The sequence below is a fragment of the Elgaria multicarinata genome, chromosome 12, assembly GCF_023053635.1.
Source record: "Elgaria multicarinata webbii isolate HBS135686 ecotype San Diego chromosome 12, rElgMul1.1.pri, whole genome shotgun sequence".
NCBI lineage: Eukaryota > Metazoa > Chordata > Lepidosauria > Squamata > Anguidae > Elgaria > Elgaria multicarinata.
Genome location: NC_086182.1, coordinates 9,168,914 through 9,192,135, shown reverse-complemented (window position 1 = coordinate 9,192,135; position 23,222 = coordinate 9,168,914). Strand labels below are relative to the sequence as shown.

The 23,222-nt window shown below is 46.0% G+C and overlaps 1 protein-coding gene across 1 annotated transcript in view; it reads left to right on the top strand.

Annotated features, from left to right (window-relative positions):
- The window catches only part of ADAM9 (ADAM metallopeptidase domain 9), a 78,393-nt gene that overhangs the window by 24,694 nt on the left and 30,477 nt on the right, over positions 1 to 23,222 (top strand). Inside the window, exons 4-13 of the mRNA XM_063139282.1 lie at positions 1,487 to 1,565; positions 3,543 to 3,619; positions 4,680 to 4,869; positions 7,357 to 7,422; positions 9,163 to 9,234; positions 11,179 to 11,348; positions 12,143 to 12,224; positions 13,765 to 13,898; positions 16,009 to 16,180; positions 17,148 to 17,240. Coding sequence (XP_062995352.1) covers positions 1,487 to 1,565; positions 3,543 to 3,619; positions 4,680 to 4,869; positions 7,357 to 7,422; positions 9,163 to 9,234; positions 11,179 to 11,348; positions 12,143 to 12,224; positions 13,765 to 13,898; positions 16,009 to 16,180; positions 17,148 to 17,240 — 1,135 coding nt within the window. The remainder of the gene's footprint in view (positions 1 to 1,486; positions 1,566 to 3,542; positions 3,620 to 4,679; positions 4,870 to 7,356; positions 7,423 to 9,162; positions 9,235 to 11,178; positions 11,349 to 12,142; positions 12,225 to 13,764; positions 13,899 to 16,008; positions 16,181 to 17,147; positions 17,241 to 23,222) is intronic.

Genomic DNA, 23,222 nt, shown 5'->3' with positions numbered 1-23,222 from the left:
AATGTTTAACCACCGTGGCTCAGCGTGTCGTCTGAATGGAGTCTTAGCCTGCTTGTTTTTTGCTCACAGAGCGAGAAGTGGGTGGACAAGCAGGGTGCAGTGCTAAAGAGAAGAAGCAAATTGAGGGTGCTCTCATTAGTAGGTCCACCGAGGAACAGTGGGTCTGTGTCAGGGATCTGATCAAGCCAACCGTTGATGCCGGTTCTGGTTGGAAGTTGGGCATGTGGCATCCCCCGCCTCTGTAAAGTCTATTTTTAAACCTCTCCTTCGCTGCCACCACCCTATTCTTTATCCTCTAAAAGAATGAGGGAATCCTAAACCCTCGTGTGTGGGTGTGCGTGTGTATTGTCCGCCTGAAGTAACGCATATGACTGGGCAAACGTGGTTGATAAAACAAATTAAGAATGAAGTTTATTCATATAGGAAAAGATTTTAAAAGACACTTTAAGTTTGTTCTACGTTATACACGTACATCTACCTCCCTCAACCTCCCGGGGAATATCAACCAGCTCCAAATCCTACAACCCCATTTTCCTAATACTATCCTGAAACAAGCCTCTACTAAACCCCACTCACTTCTACTCTCACTGACTCCCTCTGTTGTCCCTTAACCAGGGATTTAAAGGCCCGCTTCCCAGGCGCGTTAATAGCCAATCAAACACATGAGGCTGGAGAATACACTCAATCCACTTACTTCCGATACTGCAGTATGGGGGCGTGCTCCGGTTCCACAAGATGGAGACACCCCGAACAAAGGAATCTCACAGTATATATAGGCCCTGACTACAAGAGGGTGTTAGTCTCTTTCTAACCCTTCTATTGGTCAGTTCTGGATTAGCAAGTTAAGTTACATTCAATTTTCAAGTTAAGGTGCACAATCTCAACAAGTCATAGGTTACATTCGATGCTCTATTGGACGAAAGTTTTTTCCTTTGTCTGCTAGGACATGATGTCCACCATTAAGGAATGCAAATCTGGCATATAGCCACATGTAGCCACCCTTTGGCAGAGAAGCCATCTTTAACCCTTGGCACATTACATTTATTAGAGAGATGAAACCGCTCCCTGGGGCCATCACCTCCAACTGTCTCTCACTCCCCCCTCTCTTTCTTTCTCTCTCTCTCTCTCTCTCTCTCTCTCTCTTCAAATCAACCAATCAGATGACACCATTCACACTGCTCACCATTCTAACTCCCCCTCCACTTGCTTACCATTTCCTGAAAATAAAAGAATTGGCCGCAGCAAATCCAAACCTGAACCAAACACTTGAATATACCATTATAAACAATAACACAAAATATATCATTTTGTCGCAGGGCCCTTTACCACTGTCTGTCGTTTCCCCCCCCCCCCCCCTCACACTGCCACTCAGCACTTTTGTTGTCCTTTCTTTGGACTGGTTCTAGTTCTACTTGGTTTTAAAAGCAAACCGTTTCTAATGTGTTCCCCCCCATCTCTCCCTCCATCCCACTCCGAACCCTTTCAGAGAACTTTTGCCCAAAGACTTCACCGTTTACACGTATAATGAAGACGGAACGCTGCGTTCTGAAGTCCCAGACCTTCAGGTACGTTTCACTTACCCCTATCTCTGATATAGAATAATGGTTTCTGGGAAACCTCCCTCTTGCTTTAGCTGGGGGTGGGGGTCCTAAGGGCCCATTCAGACATTCACCGGAAACAAACGTGAATGCTTTTCCTGGATTGTAGTAACATGTCAGGAGTTATGGCTTTTGTGTTTGATTGCTCTCCTGTGAACCCCTCCCTGAATGTAAAAAAACACACCATGTCAACATGTTCCTGATCTGGATCGGGCCCTGTGCCACTCCTCTACTGAACCCCAACCCTGGACTGCTAGATGCTCTCAAAGCTGCTGTTTTCACTTAGGGCTGGGCCAAGACATCTTACTAGATCAGAACAACAAATGGCATCTCCCCACGTCAAGGTACACATTACCTAAGGCTGGGCAACTTATCACGTGAGTGCCTCTCCCTGAAAGTAAAAAAATAATAGTAAAAATAAATTAAATTATTTGCTTTCCCTTTCCCAAACCCAACGTTCTCTGCTTGAGGTAAGTGCCTTACTCTGTCAAATGAGAGAGCTGGCCCTGTGTTTACTTCAAACAGTGCCTTTGGGTGCAAAAAGTCGCCATAGGGAATTGTGTCCAAGTTCTCAAACCCTTTGCAGAACTCTGTTGGGTGAGATCACATCACGCCAGTCCTTTTACAACTTCATTGGCTGCCAGTCTAGGTCCGGGCCCGATTCAAAGTGCTTCTACTAACATACAAAGCCCTAAACAGCTTGGGGCCAGGTTATTTGAAGGAACGCCTCCTCCCATATGTACCTGCCCGGACCTTAAGATCCTCCATAGGGGTCCTTCTCCGTGAGCCCCTGCCAAAGGAAGTGAAGCAGGTGGCTACTAGGAGGAGGGCTTTCTCCGCTGTGGCACCCCGGCTGTGGAATGAGCTCCCCAGAGAGGTCCGCCTGGCGCCTACACTGTACTCCTTTTGTCGCCAGCTGAAGACCTTTTTATTTTCTCAGTATTTTAACACCTAAATTTAAACTTTGCTGTTTTAATTCTGTATTTTAATCCTATATCAAGTTCTGCTGTGTGGTTTTATCCTATTTGTACTTTTTATATTGTATTTTGTATTTGGGTTTTTAGATAGTTGGATGTTTTATTATGTTCTTAATGGCTTTAATTTTTGTGAACCGCCCAGAGAGCTTCGGCTATTGTAATGTAATAAATAAATAAATGTAATAAATAAATAATCAGCAGCATCTCTGTTCTCATGACTTGGGCCAAGATCTCATTTCTTGGATTTTCAAGGCTTGGCCAGGGCCTGGTGTGAGAATAATCATACAATTATGCAAATTTGTGCAAATTACAACCAAAATTTGCGCAAACCTTTATTTGCTCAAATTATGACTGAGACAAAAACACACACAGTGTAGATGGACCCAGGTTTGATCTCCAGTTTGGGCTAGAAAACCCCCTGCCTGAAATCCTAGAAAGCTGCTGCCAGTCAGTGTCAACATTGCTGGGCTAGATGGACCAAGCATCTGACTCAGTAGAAGGCAGCTTCCTAAGTTCCTAATGGTTGGTAAAGGTCCGTGACTCAGTTCACATAGGGCTGGGAAAACACCAGCCTCAAAAGCTGCTGCCGGTCAGTGTTGACAAGACTGGGCTAGATGGACCTAGGATCTGACTCCGTTTCTATGCATTATAAAAGCTAGTAAATGTATTATGGCAGAAGCTTTCATGAGCCTGAGTCCCCTTTGTCAGAATCATGAGTTACATCCTTGGAAGAAGTCATGGCAGGTAACCAGTTTAACTCCCATTAAGGCTGCAGTCCTGAGATGCTTTCCTTGGCGTAAGCCCATGGAACACGGTGGGATTTACTTCAAAGTAAAATACGCATAGGCTTGTGTTGCGTATGCGCTGTGTAGATGCAGCTTAGTATCTTGAGTTGCGTGACCTTTTGCGACAGAAATTGCCGAGTGAAATCTTTTTCTCAGTTTTCTTTTTCCTCTTGCCCTCTCAGGATCACTGCCACTATCAGGGATATGTAGAAGGAATATTGGATTCCTTGGTTGCTGTCAGCACTTGCTCTGGACTCAGGTAACTGACGCGTTTTTCAGAGGGGAAAAAGGAGGCTGAGATGCTGCTGCACCTGGCCCATAACAACCTGCTCTCCTTTGCTGCCTCTGAAACAACCTTGGTCATTTTGCAGAGGATGGAACCCAATGGTGGCTTCTCTTCCCTCTTTGTGCCTTGGAATTCTAGACTAGGGGAGGGGAGGCGTCAGGTTTGTGGGTTCTATTTTGTTTTTTTGCTAGGACCTTGAGATCTACCAACTGCAGCCTGGTGCAGAAGGCAGAAGCCTGGTTCATTCTGGCTTATTGTTGTGTCTGAACTCATCCCTGCAAAGAAGCCATGGTTTGTTGTAGACTTATGAAGTCTGGCTTATTTAAACCATGGCTTGTTGTGCAATTTGAACCCAGAACTACGGCTTAGCCCCGGTGTGTTTGTGATGCTGTCTGCCCTGAAACAAAGGCAACTGGTGATAACAGCCCGAAAACGAAACCACTCTAAAGGCTGGCAAAACGGACAGGAGAGAAACAAACTGGAAATAAAGAAAACAAGGCATTTGCGCCTTTACCCTTGCATCCGTGGGGCCTTTAAGGCCGCCATTGGTGCCAGGGGGGAATGCGCAATTCACAGAGGCTCCTGAAAATGCACACTTCCCCCTGTTGCTTCGATGGCGGACACAACTGATGCAGGAAGGGGGACGTGGGCAATTTGGGGTGTGTGTGTGGGCAGCTGCTGAGCACAGGCCGGGGCCTCACAGGCGCTTGGGGGGTGTCCGTGCTCGCAAAAGGTGTGCCCGAATGGGTCTGGGGGACTGGACGTGGGCGGGTCCGACAGGCTCCTGGACCCCGTCGGACGGTCGTGACAACCCTAGTTAGAACAATGGCATGGCCTTTGTACAGGCACCCTCCCCCTGCATTTTGATGTGGTGGTGCAGTCCGTGAAGGACTGTGCTACACGCCGTTTCTGCATGTTTGCGCCAGGACCTCAGTTTCCTTCAGCCATGGTTGGTGTTCCATGGCTTTGTTTGGACTCTCCCGCCCCTGACTGAGAATAATGGTTTTGACACCTCAGGTTTTGCCATTGCTAGGGGGTTGCTGCAAATCGAGAACACCACCTATGGCATCGAACCCATGGAATTGTCCTCTGTCTCCCAACACCTCATCTACCGAATGGAGAACGTGAGGAAAGAGCCCCTGGCCTGTGGCGTTGCTGACCCAGACCGAAAATGGGAAAGCACCGAGTATCAACATACCCCCAGCATGACTCCGCTGCTGAGAGTAAGTTTTCTGTGGGTAGTTCTCCATTTTGACAGTTTGTGGTTACGGTTTTACATGCATTTCATGCCTTCTGAGCACGCTCAGTCTGCACTTGTCTGTTTTGGGGTCCCCACCCCCTTTTAGGGTTTATTTTTCCACAACTGTTGTTTTGTACTTCTGCAAAATTTGGGTTTCTCTGAGCCTGCTGATGCCTCTCGCTGGTGCGTGGGTATTGTTATTTTGGCTACAAAAGCAACCAAACTCACAGAAAGGACATTGAAAAGCTAAATGAGGAGGTGTAGCCAAATGTATGTAATTTGTTTGTAGCCTTTGTTTGGAGTACATACAGACTGGGTTCGCACAGCACGCTAACCCACAGTCAGTGGGTGAGTGTGGGTTGTTTGTTAAACCATGGGTTAGCGCATTGTATGAACGCAGGACTTTCCCCACATGGTAGCTGTGTGGTTTATTTTTTCGAACAAGCGAACTTCAGAACCTATGTTTGTTGTTGGGTTGTTCAGGGCAGTTAACAAGCCACACTGCATGTTTAACAAGCCCCATCCCCTGTGGAAAATGTCCTCTGTTCAGACAACACACTAACCCAAAGTTCAACAAATAACCCATGCTTAGCTGCTGAGTGTGGGTTAGTGTGTTGCGTGAACAGCCCCTCAATGTCAAACTCTGGTAATTGGTTCAGCTTAATCTGATCAGGGACGCAGAACATGAGAGAGTGCCTTCTACCTTACTAACCTGCCTGGTCACTGAGGCCCTAGCTAGACCTAAGGTTTATCCCTGGATCATCCAGATGTCAAACCTGTTCATCTAGGTGACACACAGGGGATCCAGTGCTCAGGCAGGGGCGAACCCTGGATGATCTCAGGATAAACCTTAGGCCTAGCTGTGGCCTGAGACTATCAGAGGGCATGCACACCGCGGTGCTTCTGCATGGACCTTTGGCCCCGATTGGAGTCCACCAGGAGAAGCGCCTTCTGTGTGGTGGCCCCTTCTCTTTGGAACTCCCTGCCCCTGGTGCCAACACTAGGCTGCTTCCTGAAAACAACTCTTTTCCAGGAAGCCTTCCTCAACTGACCAGCCACTGTGTTTATTGGTCCTTTGCTTTAAATTGAACAATTTTGATTTGCTGTTTTTAATCTTCTTTCTTTTTGCTGTTTTATTCCTATGTGCACCGCTCCAGAATCCATTTTAGATATGGAGCAGTATATCAATAATAATAACAACAACAACAACAACAACAACAATAATAAACAAAGCAAGGCCTGAAAGAGTGCAAGACCTCCACCCATTCGGCCGTTCCCATGTTACCTGAAGACACATAGGCAAAGGGCTCTTTAACTCCCTCCTCACCAGTGTGAATAGCAAAAGGATTTAGCAGAGCTCTGTCCTTACATACCTGTGGCGCTCCAAGAAATTTGCAAGGGACTCTGGAACAGCCCTCCCTGCAATCTCCTTTTATTTATTTGTTAATTATTTACTTAAATTGTTTTTATCCTGCTTCTCAGCCAAAAAGGCTTATGTGCCATCAGTTAAAAGAGACAGTCTCTGGCTGCCGGCTTACAATCGAGAAAGCCATGACACACGAGGAAAAAGGGATGGGTCAGGAAGAGGAAAAATAATAATCCCAATGCCCTCTCTAAGACACTGGGCCTCTCTGTGTCTTGTGGCAGTGAATTCCATAATTTAATAATGCATTGCGTGACCATGTACGTATTTTTGTTCTTCCTGAATCTACAGTCCATCAGTTTAATTGAGTGACGCCAGTCTCTACTATTATGAGAGAAGCAGATTTTGCCCGCTTCTAGACACTTTTTTTCATGCCACGCATCAAGTTTACAAAATGGAGTGAACAACTGTACATTTTACAAAGCTGTGTGCCTGAGATTCATTGTTCAAAGAATTTGAAGGGTTTAGGAAAATACTGAGAGGTGGGCTGGGTAGCACTGATGGAATGTCACAGAAGGAGTCAAAGGGTCGGGATGGGAGGTTGTACAGGTCATGAGTTTGTGCTTTAAGACCTCTCGATATCCTGTCCATGAGAGCTAGAAACTTCCTTTTATTTATGTGATATGAAATCTTCAATTGGTCTGGACAAGGATACCCCTTGCTTAATCCTGCCTTGGAAATTGCGTATATAAGTGGCAAGGCAGAATATAAAGACCTTAAGTATATAATAAAATGAACGTAATGAGCTCTGACTATTTTTCACGTCATTCAATTTAATTCTTCCATTGGGTTGTTGTTGTTTTGTTTGCCCAGACTGAACATCTTATGGCCAAAGCGCACATGAAAAAGAAGACAAGGAAAGAATTGTTGTCTTTTGTTTGGAATTTTTTGGCTCTCTTCAGCCTGGGTGTGCCTCCCTATAGTCCAGCTGTGTCATGAGTAAAAAAAAGGGGAATGTGGATTACGGTGACATCACTCTGTTTTGAACTTTGGAACCGTAGGAGAAGATTTAGTTCATTATAACTTCCCCTGCTTTCTTCCTTGCAGAAAAAAAGAGGCGTCCTTCTACAGACCAGATATGTGGAGCTCTTTATAGTTGTGGACAAAGAAAGGGTATGATTGGCCTGCTTTTCTTTCCGTAGAATATCTGAAACAGACAGGGTCGAGGCGGAACAGGGCTGATTCGGAAGGAGTTGCTTCAGACAGAGTAGAAACATGTGTCTAGTCCTTTGTCCAACAAATGTATCCTGGTTGGGTCAACAACAGAACTGGAACACAGAGAGACTCTATCTAGTGCATGCTAGGTTTTGCCCAGGGCTCCCCAACCACGCTAAGATCTGTTCCTCTACTGCCTTCTCTGATAATAGTTGGCACACAAAAATAGCATGAATTTTGGTATATTCATTCAAAGAGACGGGAATCAACCATTGCGTGCTTTTTTGTCCCAGCAGTCCTATTAGAGATAAGAGCTTTAACTGCTGAAAAGCTCTTATCTCTGATCAGTTGTGGATCAGATATAAAAGTTTTTCCCAGCTCAGCACTGAACAGGGGAAATGCCCTCTCCCTTCAGCTAATCTGTAAGAATCAGTTGTGATTGCAGGGGGCAGGGGCTGTTTAAAATAGAAAGGAAACTTTAATACTCTTTCCTGTTTCCTTCTTTCCGAAATGTCCGTGGCACGTGAAGACAAATTACCAAGTGGGTGGTGGATTCTTCCCTTGCTGGAGGTCTTCAAGGAGAGGCTTTTTGTTGGGGATGCTTCAACTCTGGAACTGCTGCATTGAGCAGGGGGGTTGCACTAGAAAGCATACAACGTCCCCTCCAACTCTATGATTCTACTTTGGAGAGTAGCAAAACTGGAAATCTGCTACAGCAATGGTTCTTAACCTTTTTTGAGTCACGGACCCCTTTGAAAATCTGGTGAAAGCTATGGACCCCCTCCCTAGAAAAATTCACATAAGCACATCAACACAACTTTGCATGCAATGAATATACTTTATTTTATTGAAAATTGATTGCCTCATACAGTGTATGACCCACACAAAGTATGAATAAATTTATTTGACTTTCATGGACCCCCTGAAGCCCATCCATGGACCCCTTGGGGGTCCATGGACCCCAGGTTAAGAACCCCTGTGCTACAGGGAAGGGCCATAGCTCAGCAGTAGAGCACCTGCTTTAAGTCTCAGCTTTGATCCCCTGCATCTCCGGGTAAGAGAAAGCCCTATGAAGAGAGACTGAAAGAACTGGGCATGTTTAGCCTGGAGAAGAGAAGATTGAGGGGAGACATGATAGCACTCTTCAAATACTTAAAAGATTGTCACACAGAGGAGGGCCAGGATCTCTTCTCGATCCTCCCAGAGTGCAGGACACGGAATAACGGGCTCAAGTAAAAGGAAGCCAGATTCCAGATGGACATCAGGAAAAACTTCCTGACTGTTAGAGCAGTGCGACAATGGAATCAGTTACCTAGGGAGGTTGTGGGCTCTCCCACACTAGAGGCATTCAAGAGGCAGCTGGACAGCCACCTGTCAGGGATGCTTTAGGGCAGATTCCTGCATTGAGCAGGGGATTGGACTCCATGGCCTTATAGGCCCCTTCCAACTCTGCTATTCTATGATTCTATGATAAGACTGAGAAAGAATCCTGCCTGAAATCCTGGAGAGCTGCTGCCAGCCAGTGTCGAAAATATAGACCAAGGGTCTGACTCAGTAGAAAACAGCTTCCTATGTTAAGCATATTTTAGGCAGTTTTTAAGCTCAAGACTCCGAGATTGCTGGCAATGTTCTGCCTTGGAAAGGTGATGACGATGATTCTGTTTTCTCTCCATGAGTCAACTTTGCCTTCTCTTACAGTACCAGTTGTTAGGCGAGAATCAAACTGCTGTGAGAGAAGAGATGGTGCAGTTGGCCAACTACCTGGATAGTGTGAGTGGAAGCTTTACGGTATTTGCAGAGATGATGGAATGTGCAGCAATGTGCCCGCAGTGTCTCTTTCCCCCCTGCCCTTTTCATTCAAGGCTGTGCATAGCCTGCATTTAAGAAAACAACAGAGACATGTTGTGTGCTAAGGTAACCTGGGCCCTTTCTACACCTAAGGGTTATCCCAGGCAAATGGAGGGATCATCCCTGCCTGCTCCAGGGATCCCCTGTGTGTCATTTGGATACACAGGGATGATTCCAGGATACAGGCCTGGTCTAGCTATGGCCCAAGTTTCCAAACCCTTTGCAGAATTCTCTTGGGCAGATAATCAGCAGCATTTCTGTTCTCACGTGTTGGGACAAGATCTCATTTCTTGGATTTTCAAGGCTTGGCCAGGCTTGGCCTTGGATTTTCAAGGCTTGGGCATGCAGGAAGTCCTGCTCTGCTGACCAAACAAGGACGGGAGGCCAGCCAGCTAGTATTTATACCTGACCTTGCTGGTAGCCAGAGCTGATGCTGCACATCTTCATACTCTGCCATGTCTGAAGAGGGCTCTGGGGCCTGAGTGGACACAGTCCTTGCCAGTGATGTAGAGAAGCTGGGTCTCACATGGTTGAAGCACCTCGATATTTTAATTAGTAGGGATGCAGATGGCATCTGCCAACCCCAGACCTTCCTGGGGTTGGTTTGACGTGAATAGGTGAAGTCTATTTGCTAGGTGTCCTGGTCCGAGCTGTTTACGGCTTTGAATGTCAGCAACGAAACTGCAATCTTGGCTTTGTAGATAATGGCACAACATGAGCTCCTGTGATTGGCAGAAAGCATGAAGCCTGTAGATTGGCTAGGCCCGGTATAAATATTGGTGGCCTGGCATTGCCTGATCAACTGCACGTCTGGTTCAGGCTCCGGCAACTGGCCTCAAGGTTAACAGGATGGAGGCCTGGTTTGAGCAATGGCTGTCCATAGTTCCTAACACTAGGCACCATTCAGTCTGATGGGGAGGGCCTTCCCTAACTTGATGCCCTCCATGTGATGGAATATAATTCCCATCATTCTCAGCTGTCATGGCCAGAGGGCTCAAGTGGCTGGGTGTGGTGGGAATTGTACTCCAACCCATCTGGAGAGCTTTGTGTTAGAGTAGACAATGACTGGGTTCAGACACAACGATAATCCACACTGAACGTTTGAGTGCCAGTTGTTGTTGAACCGTGGTTTGTTGCTGAAATGTGGGTTTTGGTGTTGTCTGAACCGATCCACACTAGCAAACCATGGCTTGTTAACCATGAACAATCCACAGTTCACAGCCACCAACAAACCATGTGTTCTTAGGGTGGCTTGTTTAGGAAAAATAAGCCATCTTGCGGAAGATGTTTTGGTTTCAGTCAATACGATAAATCACAGTTCAGCGACAACCCACACTCAACCCAGAACATTTGCGAACTACAAGTTCAATCGCAGTTTTAAAGCTCAGCTAAAAACTTTTCTTTTTTCTAAAGCTTTTAAAACTTGATTTTGATCTTACTTTTATACTGTTAGTTTTACTCTACCCTGTGCCTGTTTGGTGCATTCTCTTCCCCTTCTTATTGTTTTATTATGATTCTATTAGAATGTAAGCCTATAAGGCAGGGTCTTGCTATTTTATTGTTTTACTCTGTGCAGCACCATGTACATTGATGGTGCTAAATAAATAAATAAATAAATAAATAATAACCCTTCAGTGGGGTTATCAAGTTGTCTGAACCCAGCCAAAACCAGGCCAGGTAAACAAATAATCCGACCTGATAGAATGCTGTTCCTCTAGATGGAGTGGTAGCATCTTTAATTTTCCAAGGAAAAATTAAACAGCTCCTTTGACAAGCAGTGTGCGGATCATTTAGGCCAACCTTGGCGCATACTTTATTTGTTCCGAAGTCTGTCCCGTTGTCCCATTCTTCTCTCTGCTTTTCCAGATGTACGTTATGCTGAACATCCGCATCGTGCTGGTTGGCTTGGAGATCTGGACGTGGGAAAACAAGATCCGCATAGAGGGAGGCGCAGGGGACGTTCTTGCTAACTTCGTACAGTGGCGGGAGCAGGATCTCGTCCCACGCCGAAGGCACGACAGCGCGCAGTTTGTTCTGTAAGATCCGCATTTTTCTCCGTATCTTTGAAAGGACAAATAAGAATGAGCAATTGATATCGCTCAAAAGAAAAATCCAGTAATGAGAGCCCCCCACTTTCCGCCCAGCCAGGAAACAGGAACTGACAAAACAGGAACTGACATTTCAGGTGTGCCATGGTCTCGCAACTAACGAGAGTAGCAGAAATTGAGAAGTGCAAAGAAAGGGGGCACGCAGGAGCAGGACCTTTTGCTCAACTATATTTACTTCAGAGTTTGGAATCACTTGCCTACGGGGACAGGCAATGCCAGATTTTTAAAATGGGGAATATAGTACTATATTAAGTAGGGTGACCATATGAAAAGGAGGACCGGGCTCCTGTATCTTTAACAGTTGCATAGAAAAGGGAATTTCAACAGGTGTCATTTGTATATATGGGGAACCTGCTGAAATTCCCTCTTCATCACAACGGTTAAAGGTGCAGGTGCCGTGCCCTCTTTTAAATCTGGTCACTCTAGTATAGCTCCTGCTGCTTTAACTGTTGTGATGAAGAGGGGATTTCACCAGGTTCTCCTCCATATATACAAATGACACCTGCTGAAATTCCCTTTTCTATGCAACTGTTAAAGACACAGGAGCTATTTCTTAAAAGAAGAATATGATTAGTACCCATATGATGGAAATGCTGTGACTACCGCTGTTTGCTTCTGGTGATATTCGTGATTTAAAATGGGTGATTGTAGTTTGAGTCCAGTAATAACTAATTAGGCGCTCACCTGTCTGTTTTTTGGGTGCTGGTGTTGGTATATTTTAGGAAGAAAGGCTTTGGTGGAACCGCAGGGATGGCCTATGTGGGAACAGTATGTTCCAGGAGCCACGCTGGAGGGATTAATGTGGTAAGATGTTGTTAATTACTCCTTCATTGAACCAAGATTAAATTATTTGTTTGGGGTGGACTGGTTGCAATTCAGTTGCTTGATTTTAAGTTGGGTTTGTGTGTGTGTGCGTGTGCGTGCGCATGTGCCACTGTTAAAGGGGGTGGTTGGTTTTATATCATATGAGTGACACTGGGCCTTATTTGCACAATCTAGCAGCCCACTGCTGCTGAAATGAACCACAGTGGGCTGCAGTGCGTGCAGGCAACCCTAAAACAGCCCACCGGCTCCAGAGGGTTTGCTAACCATGGCATCAACAAAAATTGGGGGAGGGAGAGTTCCAGGGGGACTACATATTATTCATTTTATTTATTCCAAGGACCTATATCTTGCTCTTCGGTCAAAAGACTCCCAGAGTCTTTTGGCTTGTGTAGCAGCCGAAGCCATTTTTAAAAATAATATATGTACCCACATCTATACCTTGTACCTTTGAGAGTCTCCTGAAGTTACACTGACAAAGACTGGATTCAGACAATATGATAACTAATGGTGGTTTAAATAGTCGCTCATGGGTTATCGTAGAATCATAGAATAGTAGAGTTGGAAGGGGCCTGTAAGGCCATCAAGTCCAACCCCCTGCTCAATGCAGGAATCCACCCTAAAGCATCCCTGACAGATGGTTGTCCAGCTGCCTCTTGAATGCCTCTGGTGTGGGAGAGCTCACAACCTCCCTAGGTAAGTGATTCCATTGTCGTACTGCTCTAACAGTCAGGAAGTTTTTCCTGATGTCCAGCCGGAATCTGGCTTCCTTTAACTTGAGCCTGTTATTCCGTGTCCTGCACTCTGGGAGGATCGAGAAGAGATCCTGGCCCTCCTCTGTGTGACAACCTTTTAAGTATTTGAAGAGTGCTATCATGTCTCCCCTCAATCTTCTCTTCTCCAGGCTAAACATGCCCAGTTCTTTCAGTCTCTCTTCATTGGGCATTTGTTTCCAGACCCCTGATCATCCTGGTTGCCCTCCTCTGAACACGCTCATGTTGTGTGGAGGGAGTTTTTTAATGAGTGGTTGGTTATTTGGCCGAAATAATCAACACAAATAACCAGCGCTGTGCAGAGTTTGCTATTTGAACCACCATTGGTTATCGTGTTGTTTACCGTTGGCACCGTTGGTCATTTCCTCAGCCACCATTGGTTATTTCATCAGCCACAGAGTCTCAAGGCAAGAGCAGTCAAAGCGGTGGCCGCCGCTCTAGTCCAGCTGGCAGGATAGATTTTTGGCAGCAATGAGTGATGGGATACTAGCGAGAGGACTGAGGGGGGAGAAAGGGCAGGAGATGAGTGAGTCAACTCAGCATGGGCTAATAGTCAACTCAACGCTGATCCTAATCTATGGTTGATTATTATGATGTTGTGTGGATAGTACCCGCTAGATAAACAACTGTCAAGTTTATTATTACCCCACTGTTGACTGTTGTGTTGTCTGCTGCAGCCAAAGACATCCATCAAGTTGCTTACCTTTCCACTCTCTTGCTTGCTTCGTTGTTTTTACATGATGTTGTAGTTTGGACCCATCAGCGTGCAGATGTTTGCCTCCATTGTTGCGCACGAGCTTGGCCATAACCTAGGAATGAACCACGACGACGAAAGGAACTGTCACTGTGGAACAGCAAACTGCATTATGAACTCCGGAGCGTCGTAAGTCTGTTCTCAGAAGGTCTTTGGGTAGGGATGGAATAACGGCCGGCAGCAGGAGAGGGAGAGCGAGCCATGCCGGCACCTAGGAACTCCAACCCCTGAGCACGGCAGCCGTCTGCGGAGACTGCTTGCGTGTATTCAAAACATGGCCGCAAAAGCCGGGACCTCGCCCTTTAAACAAATAAAAGCTGTGGGAGGAGGTGAGTGTTTTCAGGTGTGGCGAATGCCAGTTCCTAGATAGCTTGCAGTGTAGCTATATCCTAGAGCAGTGGTTTTCAATTATGTTTTAGAGGATGATGATGATGATGATGATGATGATGATGATGATGATTATTATTATTTCTTACCCGCCTCTCCATTCTGATCAAGGCGGGGAACAACAATAAACCATAAAATACATAAAACTGAATTAAAACATAATATACATTGTTAAAAACATCCTAAAAACATTCTAAAAACATCCTGAAATTCCACTGGGTAGGCCTGCCGGAAGAGATCAGTCTTTATAGCTTTCTTGAATGCTAATAGACTTTTAAGTTGACGAGTCTCCTCCGTCAGGCCATTCCACAGTCTGGGAGCAGCAGAAGAGAAGGTCCTCTGGGTAATGGTTGTTAGCCTAGTTTTTGCTAGCTGAAGTAGATTTTTCCCAGAGGACCTGAGTGTGCAGGGTGGATTGTACGAGAGAAGGCGATCCCGCAGGTAGCCTGGACCCAAACTATGTAGGGCTTTAAAGGTGATAACCAACACTTTATACTTCGCTCGGAAACTAATTGGCAACCAGCGAAGAGATTTTAAAACTGGTGTGATATGGTCACGCCTAGGTGTACCAGTTGAGGAAGCCCTGCAACATGACGTGATATCCTACCGCCTTTCCCTGTGCCCCATCCCGATAAAAAACAACAACAACTGGTCATAAGTAGTTTAGCACAGCCTTGTGTTTAACGACTTGCTGTTCACCAAGGGCGATCAGGAATTCTGTGCAGGCCAATGAGTGTGCGTGCGGAGGCGGAATGGATTGCTCTATCCCTTCTCTGACAGCGTATTTGGTTTCTGTGCTAGCCACAGAGGCCATTTCTCTGCCATCAATATGGAAATGCAAAGGGCTGATAGAGAAGTAATGCACTGTTCCATCCCTCCTCTTTCAGTCCACTTTTTCTTATTACTAGCCTGCCAAGAGGCAAGAAGCCAGCATCTATTTTGAACAGGTCTATTAGGGAGTATGTTGTTCACTTAAATTGCTTTTACCTATTTACAGTGTTTTAATTTTTCTGTGTTAATTTTTTTTAGATTGTTTTTGTTATGTTGTAGTTTGTAATGTTTTTGTGAATTGTTGTTAATTGCCCAGAGAGCTTGGCTATGGGGTGGTATAAAAATGATGATGATGATGATACTACTACTTACCTCATTGACATAACAATACCTAATGACAAAAATTTTGTAGAAAAGGAAGAGAAAAAGAGAGAGAAATATACACCACTGGCTATGGAAGTTAAAGAACTATGGCAACAGGTAAAGGTCACAGTTATTCCATTAGTCATATCAAAAAACTATACAGAAAACCTTCAGAAACAGGGCCTACCAAAATACATCCACACCAACATCCAGAAAGCAGTCGTACTGAAAACATGCTCAATTGTCAGGAAATTCCTGAATCAGTAAAAGACAGCATGACTTGGCAAAGCCCATCATGCTCATCTAGAAAAACCGCCGCGAGCGAGAAAAGAGAGAGAATAATAATTTCCATGCAGGCTGTGGAGGGTGGGGCCTTCCCCTCTTCTGTAGCCAGGATGGAAACACCAGCTACATGCTCAGTAGCAAGGCTAGGAAGAAGTCTTAGGCTTGTAACTTCTGTTGGCCTATTTTCATGGCTGATTTAACCATTCCAACATTCAAAGGCGAACCATTTGTACTAGCTAATTCTTTGGAATATTATTTGCGATCATTGGGTGCAAGAAGAGAAGGTGAAGTGGGAAGTTTTGCCGGGCCTCTGGGGTTTCTCAGGACATTCACGAAACCCAAGGACCACACGGAGAACCCTGCCTGAAAAATCCCTGCCCTGTACTTTGAGTGGGCCCAATGTAAGGACTGTTCTAATATTCTGTGTTTGTAGAGGAGCCAGAAACTTCAGCAGCTGCAGCGAGGAAGACTTTGAAAAGCTCACCCTGAACAAGGGCGGAAGCTGCCTGCTCAACATCCCCAGGCCTGACGAAACCTACAGTGTCCCATACTGCGGCAACAAGCTAGTGGATTCTGGAGAGGAATGTGATTGCGGATCCCTCGAGGTTAGTCGTCGAACCATAGTATAGTAGAGTTGGAAGGGGCCAACCCCTTGCTCAATGCCTTAAGTCACTGGTGCAGCATTGAGGGAAAGTTGGAAAAAAGGAGGCTAAGGAGGCTACATGATAGAGGTGTACAAAAGTATGCATGGTGTGGAGAATGTGGACAGGGAGACATTTTTCTCCCTCTCCCATAATGCTAGAACCCAATGGGGTCATCCCATGAAGCTGTTTGGTGGGAGATTCAAGACAAATAAAAGGAAGGACTTCTTCACACAGTGCGTAGTTAAATTATGGAACTCACTACCACAAGATGGAGTGATGGCCACCAGTTTGGATGGCTTTAAAAGGGGATTAGATAAATTCCTGGAGGAGAAGGCTATCGATGGCTACTAGCCCTGATGGCTACGTGCTACCTCCAGTATCCGAGGCAGTAAGCCTGTGTGCACCAGTTGCTGGGGAACATGGGTGGGAGGGTGCTGTTGCACCATGTCCTGCTTTGTTGGTCCCTGGTTGACAGCTGGTTGGCCACGGTGTGAACAGAGTGCTGGACTAGCTGGACCCTTGGTCTGACCCAGCAGGGCTCTTCTGATGTTCTTATGGGTGCTGAATTGAGCTTTTGATGGATTTGAAGTCTGACTCGTAATGCAGCATTTACAGGGAAGACAGGGAGCCCTCAATCTGCCAGATGGTTTCCCTGCCTAATCCCTATTTAAATGAATGGGGAATGGTGCATGTGAATGGAAGAAGAGCCCTGATGGATCAGACCAGAGCCCTCTCTTCCAGCCTTCTGTTCACACCGCGGCCAACCTCCTGCCCCCTATGGGAAGCCCACAAGCAGGACGTGTTTGCAAGAGGCCAATTTCCATTCTAGGCTTTATATTGAGGACGGTGTTGGAAGAGCTAAGAATGCCTCTCTTTCTCATCTGCTTCTCCTGGCCTCCCTTTTTTTTCTTCTTCCCTAACTTTTCAGGAATGTAAATCAGATCCTTGCTGTGAGGAAGGAACTTGCAGACTCCGCCCAGAGGCTGATTGCGGCTATGGAGACTGCTGTCACAACTGTCGCGTAAGACCTTCCCTTCCCGGCTCAAGTTAATGACGTGACCTAGGGATGAAACGGCCTTAGTCTGCCACCCTCAACATGCTCACCTTAGAGCAGGTTGAGTTGAAATAAACGGGGCTTTGTAACAAAAAGAATAAAAATAGACATACAGGGTGACCATATGAAAAGGAGGACTGGGCTCCTGTATCTTTAACAGTTGCATAGACAAGGGAATTTCAGCTGGTTTCATTTGTATATATGGGGAACCTGTTGAAATTTCCTCTTCATCACACCAGTGAAAGCTGCAGGTGCCCGGCCCTCTTTTAAATCTGGTCACTCTGGTATAGCTCCTGCGGCTTTCACTGTGGTGATGAAGAGGGAATTCCACCAGGTTCTCCATATATACAAATGACACCTGCTGAAATTCCCTTTTCAATGCAGCTGTTAAAGATACAGGAGCCCTGTCCTCCTTTCCATTTGGTCACACTAACTGTGAGAAAGAGGAAGTATTGTGCAAGAGAAGCGGGGGCGGAGAAGCGATAGTAGGGAAACGTGATTTCCCCCCATTTGATGGAGAGTGGCTTCTGATCCATTGCTGGCCCCAGTTCAAAGTGCTAGTTTTAATTGCACAGCCCTAAACAGTTTAGGCCTAGGATATCTCATCTCTTTCTACATAATCCAGTCTGGGAATTAAGGTCCACTTCAGAGGCCCTTCTGTGGGTCCTTGCATCATCTGAGGAAAGATGGGGGATGACCAGGCCCTTTTTGTTGTGGCACCCCTGTCCTCCTTTCCATATGGTCACCCTACATAACATCATAGTTAACCATCATCCATTTGCAATATTAACCAAGTAATAATAAGTATTATATTAGAACAAAATCATGCCTACAACGTTACAGTCTAATGACGTACAAGGTTACATGCGATGCTAAATGTGTGTTAGGTGCTGTCACATCTTTGGTTCTTCTTCGTGGTCTCTGTGCATCACACATATGGGCTCTGCGCCTGCGCGAAGCCCCGCTTCGGGAATCTTCTATAGCTAAGAGGCATTTTGGGCGGGAACCCCTCCCCCTCTACTGCGCATATGCAGAGGGGTTCCCACCCAGATTCCCCAGTTCTTCTTCGACCGTCTCAGCGACAGCCTCGTCGGGAACGCTTTCCTCTATAATACGAAAATAGCTAAGACTTACCTTCGTTTCTTCCTTTGTTCATATTTCTTTCTCCTTCTACTCTTCTTATCTAAAAAAAAATTTGTTAATATTACTTTTCATACTTTACCTCAGAAATCTCTCCTTCCGATCTTCGCCTGTATGGACCCCAAGGCCCCGTTTAAAAAGTGCGCCCATTGCGGCACAAAGCTATCGCCTTCAGATGGACACAACCTCTGTGTAATATGCCTAGGAGAAGGGCACAAGGTTGATACTTGCCCCCATTGCCAAGTATTTTCTAAGCTGACCAGACGCCACAGAGCAGATAAACTAAGGGCTGAGCTGTGGGAAAGGGCACTTAGAGCAGTAGATAAACCTGCCATGGCGCAAGAAGAGCCGTTTGTGCCTCCAGCTCCTGTCCAGCCGACAACAAGTCGAGCTGACCGGCCCCAACAAGACGCTCCTGCTACACCAGGACGGTCTTTAGCTACGGCCGTAGCCAAAAAGCTATCCAAAAAAGCGAGGACACCAAAATCCTCCGACAAAGCTAAACACCAGAAAAAAATCTAAGGCTCATTCGCACGATATCGAAAGAAGGGCGTCGACATCGAAAAAGACGACTGGTCCAGCACGACCGTCGACAGCTCAACAAATACCTATGCAATCGACTTCGACAGTCGACCCCATAACTACAACATCATTATCAGAAGGGGAGATAAGAGATGCTTCCTCTACTCGTAGCAGGGATCTGCTTCCATTGTCCACAGAGCAACCGATCCCTTCGTGATCGATTAATTTACCTACTGAGGGACGTCACAGGTCCGAGCACCGAGATCGGGCTTTGAGCCGTTATCGATCTCTGGACTCAGTACGATCCTCGGATTCTCGATATAGAGAGCATGATCAGTACTATCGGAGATAACGTCGCTCCCGATCCCCCGTAAGAGACTGGGAGAGAGAGTCTCAATGGCCGTTACCTCCTAGGCATACATACCAGTATGCAAACTGGCGAGAACTCGAAGATCGATATCGACGGTCACCAACCCAATGCCGGCCTTCGGCAACGGTATCAGCACCGGAGCCGATATCGACAGCTCGTGCAAGCCAAGTGCTTACGTGAGACATTGAATTAAGACAACTACCACAGGCAACTGAAACAACAACCCATGAAAATCAACGCATGGAAATTCAAACGGTACAGATACACTCCTCTGATCACTCCGTGGAAGATTATTGCTCTGATTCGTCATCGGTGGCCTCACCAGCCCCATCAATACCATCACCCGACTCCATAGTCGAAGCACAAGGAGCTGTTTCTCCTTCAGAGGGTCTTGGACATTTTGCTGATATTTTCCAAAGAATGGCCCAATCCTTAGGGATCGAGACAAGACAATCACTAGAAAGGCTTACAGACCCTGTATTTGAAGCCATCTATACAGAGGCGACAACACCGGTAGCCATCCCCTTCCTCCCTACAATAGCAAGATCTGATAAAGAGCATTGGAAAGATCCCGCGGCGCTACAACCTTCCTCAAAGAGGCTCGACAACATGTACAGAGTACTGGAAAAGGATGCGGAATTTTTATTTACGCACCCCCAACCAAACTCTATAATCGTCGAGTCAGCGCAAGGACACTCTCAAAGGATGCATACAGCACCAGTTGATAAAGAGGGGAGGCGCCTAGATCTGATGGGACGTAGATCCTACTCCACAGCAGCCCTAAGCCTTAAAATAGCCAATTACCAGGCTACGATGTCCAGATATCAGCTCTTCCTTTGGGAGAAGATGATGTCTCTATGTGAAAACTTAGGAGACGACCAGAGGGAGCTAACTCGAATTTTTCATGCCGAAGCCACCCACATGGCCTGTCAGCAGATTGCAACTGCAAAACATCAGTCCAATTGTGGAGCAAAAGCCATGGTAGGATCAGTGGCGTTGCGTAGACATACCTGGTTGAGATCTGCCGGTCTCTCCCAAGAGGCCAGAACGCGCATAGAGAGCCTTCCATTTGATGGATCAGGCCTCTTCAACTCCACGACCGATGAGGCGATGGACACAGTGCAAAAGGCAAAGACAACTGCCAGGAAAATGGGTATCGGAGCAGGACAACAGGGGCAATATTATAAGCCAAGAAAGTGGTACAGACCTGGAAACAAAGCGCCACGATACCAGACTGACAGACAACAACAAAGACAACTTCCAGCAATACAGCAGGGAAGGAGACAATTCCCTGCGTCGAAGCCTAAGTTTCAGCGTCGAAGGCAAGATTACCAGCAAAATCGGCGCCTTTGACTTGACGCCATCCAGCAACAGCAGTACCCCCTTCGGCAACCGTTTATCAGCATCGATCGAGACTTGGTCCCAAATAACAACGGACAAATGGGTCCTCTCGATAGTCGAAGGGGGATACAGAATAGAATTCGATGCCATACCACCAACGGGTCATCTAAAATGAACAACACCATCAGCGCCTCTACAAGAGGAAGTTCATTCATTGATAAAGAAGGGAGCGATATGGCCAGTGCCGAAGGAACAACTACACCGGGGGTTTTACTCTCGGTACTTCACCGTTCCAAAGAGCGATGGAGGAATTCGTCCCATTTTGGATCTAAGGGACGTAAATTACTACATCACACCGATTTTTTTTCCGAATGGTCTCCCTTCCAAATATACTACCACTTCTCACGAAGCATTCTTGGTTCGCCTCCATCGACCTGAAGGATGCTTACTTCCATATAGCCATCCATCCAGACAGCCAACAGTTCCTCCGCTTCATCATTGGCGACCGAGCTTTCCAATACCAAGTGTTACCCTTCGGCTTGTCAACAGCTCCAAGGATCTTCACGAAATGTATCGCAGTCGTCTGTTCTCATCTCAGAAAACAGGGTATACAAATACACCCTTATATAGACGACTGGCCGGTGGTAGCAGAATCGAAACAAACCCTTCAGCAACATATCCTCTATGTTCGAGACCTCCTAAACCAATTAGGCCTCTTAATAAATACAGAAAAATCAATTCTCTCTCCAACCAGAAAGATAAAATACATAGGAGCAATCTTAAAGTCAAACACTACCAGAGCATACTTACCTGTAGACAGAGCAACTACCATAAGAACCCTGACAATTCAAGTAAGGAAACAACGAATTGTGACCGCTCACACAGTACAAAGACTGTTAGGACTGATGTCTTCAACCACCATGGTGATGGCCCTAGCAAGACTCAAGATGAGAATCTTACAAATGTGGTTCAACAGACAGTTCAATCCTTTGCGAAACGCCAAGAGAACCATCCTTATCCTACCACCAAATGTGGTCAAATCTTTGAAATGGTGGGAAAACCATCACAACCTAACAGAGGGAGTGCCATTCCAACTCTCCACTCCGACCATAGCAATCACAACAGATGCCTCACCCGACGGTTGGGGAGCCCATCTCAATTCCTTAAGCATACAAGGATCGTGGACGTTAAAAGAAAAGAAAAAGCACATAAACTATCTAGAACTACTAGCTGTCCAAAAGGCCCTCAAGGCTTTCGAGACAAGGATAGCCAACCAACATATACAAATAACCTCAGACAACACAACAACTGTGTTCTACCTCAACAAACAGGGGGGAACCAAATCTCCATCATTGATAAAACTTACCATACACATCTGGGAGTGGTGCACTCGACACTGTATATCCTTGACAGCGGTCCATATAGCAGGGGTGGACAACCAGCTAGCAGACGACCTCAGCAGACATGCGTCACTCGTACACGAATGGAGCATTCATCCCTCGATCATCGACCAGATTTTTCGAACCTGGGGGAAACCACAAATAGACCTATTCACAACAGAACACAATGCAGTCTGCGACTTCTTCTGCAGCAGAGCAGGAATAGGAAGACGATCACTAGGGGATGCGTTCCTTTACAAATGGGACCACTCCTTCCTGTATATATTCCCACCATTTCCTCTCATAACGAGAATATTAGCCAAGACAATGCGAATTGTATAATTCTGACACCCTGGTGGCCCAGGCAGAATTGGTTCGCAACATTGCTGAACAGGTCCCGAGGTCTGTACTGGGGGCTGCCCACGAGAAAGGACCTTCTCTCCCAGCACAAGGGTCAAGTACACCACCTGGATCTACACACGCTCCACATGACGGCGTGGAGGTTAATTCCTCAATATTGAACACTGTCTTAACCAGAATTCAAGTGGTCTTGGATGCAGCACTGAAACCTTCCACAAGACTAAATTATGACAGGAAGTGGGCTGCATTCAGTTCTTTTGCATCTGAAAATGATTTTTTTCCTAAAACTTGTTCAGTTAATCAGATCCTGTCATTTTTATTAGTTTTGGTTGACAAAGGTCTGAAAGTTTCTTCGTTAAAAGTATACCTAGCAGCAATCTCCTTTTTCCATGATTGCATTGATGGTTTTAAGGTGTTTTCACACCCAAAAGTTAAACAGTTTTTAAGGGGAGTATCTAACTTGAACCCACCAGTAAGAACTTTTTCTCCTTCCTGGAGTTTGTCCGTAGTGCTACATGCACTTTCAAGGCCACCGTTGAGCCCTTAGCTACCACTGATTTACGTCTTCTCACGTTAAAGGTTGTTTTCTTAGTAGCAATAACATCGGCAAGGCGAGCAAGTGAACTCTGTGCTCTGAGAATAGATGAACCATATCTTGTTTTTCACTTCGACAAGGTGGTACTCCGTCCTGACATCCAATTCCTACCTAAGGTTGTGTCATCCTTCCATGTCAATCAAGACATTGTCCTACCAGCATTCTTTCCATCTCCTTCAACTGCTCTGGAGAGAACTCTTCACTCACTAGATGTGAGGAGAGCTTTAGCTTTTTACAAAGAT